Consider the following 6000-nt stretch of genomic DNA (forward strand, 5'->3'; position numbering starts at 1 on the left):
AAAATGGATTATCTAATACAACTTCAAAACATTTATTTTTCACATCCGAACAATAAAATCTCCCACATAGAGAATTTTATATGTTAAAAAAATTATAGTTTAAAAAATCTATGTTTTATTTTTTTGGCAAGGCATCACTTTTTGTAGATGTAAGACGAAGCTTAACGGACCAGAACAGTCTTTTTATAAATTTTTAAAAACAGAAATTTTTTTATAGCGTATAAGAAAAACTTGGTCGCTTAAAAAAGTGATGGTTATTAATTTTTTATTTGTAGGTAACTTTTTCTAGTGATAAATTATTTTATCAATGTCGGTTTAACCTTAGAAATAATAATTTAAGATATACAAAATCAGAAAGTGAAAATAAGATAATAAGCTCTTATAACTAGGGCATAGCCAGAGTACTTACTCTTCACTGTTACAAGGCGAAGCCAGACGGACCAGATGGTTAAATAGACCAACTATTCGACTGGGCTGTCGCGATTTTCACCGTCAAATATCAAAACAGGCACACTTATCACACTGACACACACATGCACACACGCGCGCGAGATTTTGGTAGCGCACTCGTGGACTTGCCGAGAGTCACTGTCTGGCGTGGGGCCCCACCACTTTTACCGTCACTTTCAATCTCGTTCCCGGCGCTCCTTCCAACCGAGTCCTCACCTCGCTATCAGTGACCTGATAAAAAAAGAAAAAAAAAACTGCCTACTGATTTCATAACATGGATCGTACGTGAGTTACAATTGTTAATCATGGTCAACTTAGGCCATCTGACGATTTCATGCCATCATCAGCAAAAGATATCCGCGAAATATAAATAGAACCGGCCGGTCTTATCGGTCCTGCGTCAATGATTCAATTAAACTCAGGATATAAAATATAAACACAAATCACTGTGATCGTAAATTTTGATTATGGATGGCGTGATACAACAATTTTTTTGTTACAAAATTGAATAAAAATAAAATACATTAGTTTTAAACGCAATTAAAACAATATCGATAACTAAAAACCAAATTTCTTTTGTTATGTACACTTTAGTGCAAAGAAATTTACCAACAAAACATTAATAATTAATCCATTCCAACATTTATAGTAAAAAAGAGTTATGATTAAAAATTATGCATTTTTTAGCAATCAATACAATAATTATTGTTTTTATGTAGATCTTCGTTCAGATGAAAAAGCTTGTGTCACGAGCGAGCCTCGAACCCACGACCTTCAGCTCAAATGCTGCAGCTCAATATGTACACCAACTCCCCGTCTCAAACTTTTTCAAATGTCGCGTAATCACGACTAGAATTTCAGCGACTCATGAAAACGGCCACGGCGAGCTGTTAGTGACCAATTAATATCATTCAATTAATTAAGGTTTTTAGTTGAGATAAAAAAGTCAATGGCATGATCGGGATTCGAACCCACGATCTTCGGCTTGATACGCCGCTGCTCTAACCAATTGAGCTATCGTTACTTGATCCAAAAATCTTAGATAAAAAGAATAATTAATATGGCCAGTTATGGCCACTAAGCAAATATGGATTAAAAGGATAATGTTTATTACCTAATTCTAAAAAACAAACAATTATTGAGTAAAGAACTTTCTTGCCCCGTTTAATCCCGAGATTTTCCACCTCTGGCACCAGTCACGTCCGTTAAACCCTTTCCACTACTTCTACAGCGTTAGGACCGAGTTTTGCCGTCGTACTCGGTTAAGTTGGTACCAAATGTGTTTGATTGGTTTCAGATTTGTACTTCAAGCTGGCCACACCAAGCACTCAAGTCCAGTCTCATTCAGCTTGTCATTCACAATACGTGCTCTATACATATGTGATTATTGATCAGGTAAAAAATTGACTTATCAAATAAAATGATTCAAATAGAATGTAAACTTGCCTAGAAAATATAAAGACATATAGACGTACACAGTAGAGAAACTACTTCTCTTCAGAATGTTTGAGGAAAAAGAAGAACCTACCTCACATAATATTGTCAATTATTGTCCGTGCTAGTACGGAACATTAAAAACAATTTTTTCCATTAATTAAGGATTTGGTTGAGATAAAAATGTCAGTGTCACAAGCGGGATTCGAACGCACGTCGTGGATCGTAAGGTCGCGGGTTCGAATCCCGCTTGTGACACTGACTTTTTTATCTCAACCCAAACCTTATTTAATTGAAAAGAATTTAATTGGTCAAGCGGACCACGAAACCTTATAAATGTAATAAGCAAAATGAAGTTTACTTCAATAAAGCTCTCCGTGGCCATTTTATTTGTCGCGCGCTGCTCTACCACTTGATGGAACGGCAAAAATGAGGGAAAATTCAAAAGGTGGGGTTGAGATGAGAAGTTAAGTCCTAGTGGATCGAAGTCATGATAGCTCAAGTGGTAAGGGCAGCAGCGTATTTAGCCGAAGGTCGTGGGTTCGAATCCCGCTCGTGGCACTGACTGTTTTATCTCAACCAATACCTTACGTAAAGATTAATTGGTATTACATATTTTCATAAAATACCTAAATTGGATAGAAAATAAATATAACAAAAAAATTAAATTCTTATCCATCTGTTTTGTTGGCATTAAAAAGGATCAAACATATGAGTCTTTTTAATGTAAAGTAGTTTTTGTGAAATGTGTAGCTTTTTTATTTTTCGGTCGATTATAGTTTTAAATAAAGTGATTAAGCGGACAAAAAAAATTTATTTTTGCATGTGAATTCTTTTACTAATTTTTTTGGAGTACATGTTTAGAGTTTTATAATTTATCAAATTATTTGGAAAGAATTGGAAAGAAATCAAAAAATCTTATATTTTTCCTCATCATACCGGGCTATAAGACCCTTTAGGTTTGTAAAATATATCCCCTTTCATTAATCTTCTGAGGAGTTCTTTTCGAATGAGTTGTTTTTCTTTTTTTACTTTTTTCAAAATGCCCTTGTTCTCCTGAGCCCTCCTGCTCAGATAGGGCAGCACTTCTTTGACAGGGCCGTACGGGATATATTTGTAAGCGGAATAGCCAGACTGGCCCAAAGGAAAAGTTATGTAATCGCACATACCCAACAGTTGGCCGAAACATATCACTTTCGATTCCGGTGGGATGTTCATTTCGCTCATTTTCTGAAGGGCGAAACGGATCGTGTCTTCGTTGTGAGACGCCACCATAATCCCTATGTGGCCGAGAGATTTCCCTTCGTCTTTAAGCTTCTGGATCCTCCTCAGACACTCACTTAGAGTTTTGTGGTACATTTCTGTTGTCGCCTCGAAATTAGGATTGATTGGGTCCGCGTAGCCCATGGCCGACGCCCTCGCCCTTTCTTGGTCCATGTAAGCACCACGGACGAGCTTGCAGCCGAAGTAGAACTTCTGCCTGTGTGCCTGCTCCAAGTCCATGGAAACTTCGTTTATAGCTTCTCTGAGATAGCATTGATACGTGTTGAAAACGATCGCTTTGTCCCTGTTGTACTTGTTCATCATTTCCAAAGTGATTCTGGATATTGCGGGCTGGAAATAGGTCTGTTCCGCGTCGATCATGATGCGCACGTCCAATTCTTTCGCTGTCTTCACTAGCGTGTTCACTCTTCTTATCATATTACGAAACATTTCTTCTTCAGCTTTCGGCAATTGGGAAATCAACTTGACCATCCTACCGTCCTTAAGACTCGGGACCATAAAAGTTTCGCTCAGCTGGAAATTTTCATCTATTATCCCACTCCACGGGAATAAATGTATCACCCCTTCGCTGTCGCGGACCACGTTTTCAAGGAATTTCTTTGAGTCTTTGATTCCCGCTTTTTCGAGCCTTTTTGACAATTCATCGACCGAGAGATGATGACCGATCACGTTGCCCTGTCCTTTGTGCACTTCGCTGACGAACTGCCTCGCCCTCATTATCACCTGTGAAATGAGCAGCAGCAGTTGAGGTCGTCCCAAAGCGGTCAGTTTTATAGCAGTTATACCAGTGCCGTATGTGGCACCTGCTACGGCCTGAAGGCAGTCAATAAATATTTCGACGTTTTTCTCACAAGTGGCTTCATTCAAGTAAAAGTAGGTCCGGGCGCTTTGTACTTTATAACGGCGATCCAAAAAAGTCTTGTTCACGGCGTATTGCGGCATCTCGCCCAACGCGTCTTCGGGTTTCATCTTTATCTCGGTTAGGTTGGAATCCGCTTCGCGCTTCTCGGCCTCTTCCCTGCTCAAATCCTCTTCCACCGAATAGTCCAAAATGGGCTTCACACCGAACGATCGCAAACGCTTCAAAACCGGAGTTATTTTATGCTGATCTTCACCGGCCACGAAATGTCCGTAAAAAGTCGCTTTCATAATTAGAATGAATATTTTTTCTCCGAATATTTTTTGAGTCGCTTTCATTATCCCCATATTGTTCTCCACGAGGTAGTTGAACGAACACATCGTGTAGACGATCAAAGCTCGGAATACCTCCCAAGTAGTCTTGCTTCTGTACGCCGCTTCGGCGTTGTTGAAAGAAACGTCGAGGACGTCTTTGACGCGATTTTTCGGTCCCTCTGATTCCACTTTTTTCTCGGCTTTTTCCTCTCGGACTGGTGGGACATTTGGTCCAGCACTAGCAGTTCCTGCATTATGTTTCTTAAACGTTTGAAACACTTGCTTTACCCTTGCTAGCCGGTTCATCTTGCTTACCTCGATACTAACAACTTTTCAACAATTCTGCACAATAGCTGTTTGTCAAATTTCGCTTTTTTTCTAAACACACACATGAACCAACTGAAACAGCCTTTAAATATTTTTGGCAAACATTTGATTCATTTATTCACATCAGCTGGTGATTACCTTATGAAACAATGTTTTAATAGGAGGTACATCTGTTTTATGATTTAAATTTATAGCTAGAAATTCGCCAATAGCTTTCGTGAAACACAGGCTTTATTGCAAAATCAAAAACGAATTATAAATTATAATAAAAGTGAGGTAGAAATATAATACTAAACCAATTATATTGTATTACATTTTTTAATAATTAATAATTGGAACAGGTTGAATAGACAGGTTCGATTTTAATAAATTTATTTCACGTTCATGGATTAACAGTGACTGAAGGTCATATATGTATACATTTTTATAGTTTTTTTTCTAATTTATTTTGTAGCCTATATATTTGTACATATTACAAATGTGATCACCGTACTTTTGTTTTCACACGGTGTCAACACTAACACTAGTACCACCGCTACATCCTGAGACGCCATGACTACATCCTACACTTTCCATGAGAAGCCAACCAATGCTGGCACTCATTGTGAAGGATTTAATGGTATGGAGGTCTTTAGGCCATTGTCGATTAAGGCGAATTAGTTTTGAAATCATATACGGATCATTTCGTTGACATAAAGAACGTGGAGGTCGTTGTGGATAGTGAGACGTAGCGAAGGAAGTTTCATGATTTGTGTGGGGACTTGGATGCCCTGGAAGTTGGATGACTTGGAAGAACGCCACAGTTCAGTGAGCGAGAGTTTTGTAAGCCTGACAAGGTCTGTAGAATCGTGGAATACCATTATATCATCCATAATTTGAAGAAAATTATGTTGACTGTTACGAATTGCTTGAGAAACGGTGTGTAGATTGAAAATAAAATTGGCCGGAGAACTGTCCCATGGGGCAAACCTGAAGAAACAACACAAAGACAAAATTGCTCTTAGAATCCATAATTTATTATTTGTAAGGTCAGATGATTTTTTGACCAGTTCAATGTACAATATGTATGCACCATCAAAAAACACAATGAATCCAACATTAAACCGATTGGGAAAAAAATAAACTACGATTTACAATTAACAAATATTTTGGAGATTAAAAAATACTATTTTGAACACGCCAAATAAAGGAAGAACATAACAAGAGTAATAGTAACATATGCATTGAAAATACAATAAGTATGATTAAAATTTACGTTTTGTAAAACACCAAAACAAAAAAAGCAGGAAAGTTCATATATTTTCAATATACACTAATGGACAAATTTAATGC

The 6000-nt window shown here is 37.7% G+C and overlaps 2 protein-coding genes across 2 annotated transcripts in view; both read right to left on the reverse strand.

The window, feature by feature from the left end:
- Window positions 1–615, reverse strand: part of LOC106661051 (inositol-trisphosphate 3-kinase B) — a 350651-nt gene extending 350036 nt beyond the window's left edge. The window contains exon 1 of the mRNA XM_014384150.2: window positions 410–615. The gene's annotated coding sequence lies outside the window, so the exon portion shown is untranslated. The remainder of the gene's footprint in view (window positions 1–409) is intronic.
- A 2103-nt stretch (window positions 616–2718) lies between these two features.
- LOC106661225 (proline dehydrogenase 1, mitochondrial-like) lies at window positions 2719–4795 on the reverse strand. Its single transcript, XM_014384486.2, has one exon. The coding sequence runs from the start codon at window positions 4645–4647 to the stop codon at window positions 2818–2820; it is 1830 nt and encodes a 609-aa protein (XP_014239972.1). The 5' UTR covers window positions 4648–4795; the 3' UTR covers window positions 2719–2817.
- Between the last annotated feature and the right edge of the window lie 1205 nt (window positions 4796–6000).

The sequence above is a fragment of the Cimex lectularius genome, unplaced genomic scaffold, assembly GCF_000648675.2.
Source record: "Cimex lectularius strain Harlan isolate CLEC.00 unplaced genomic scaffold, Clec_2.1 scaffold47, whole genome shotgun sequence".
NCBI lineage: Eukaryota > Metazoa > Arthropoda > Insecta > Hemiptera > Cimicidae > Cimex > Cimex lectularius.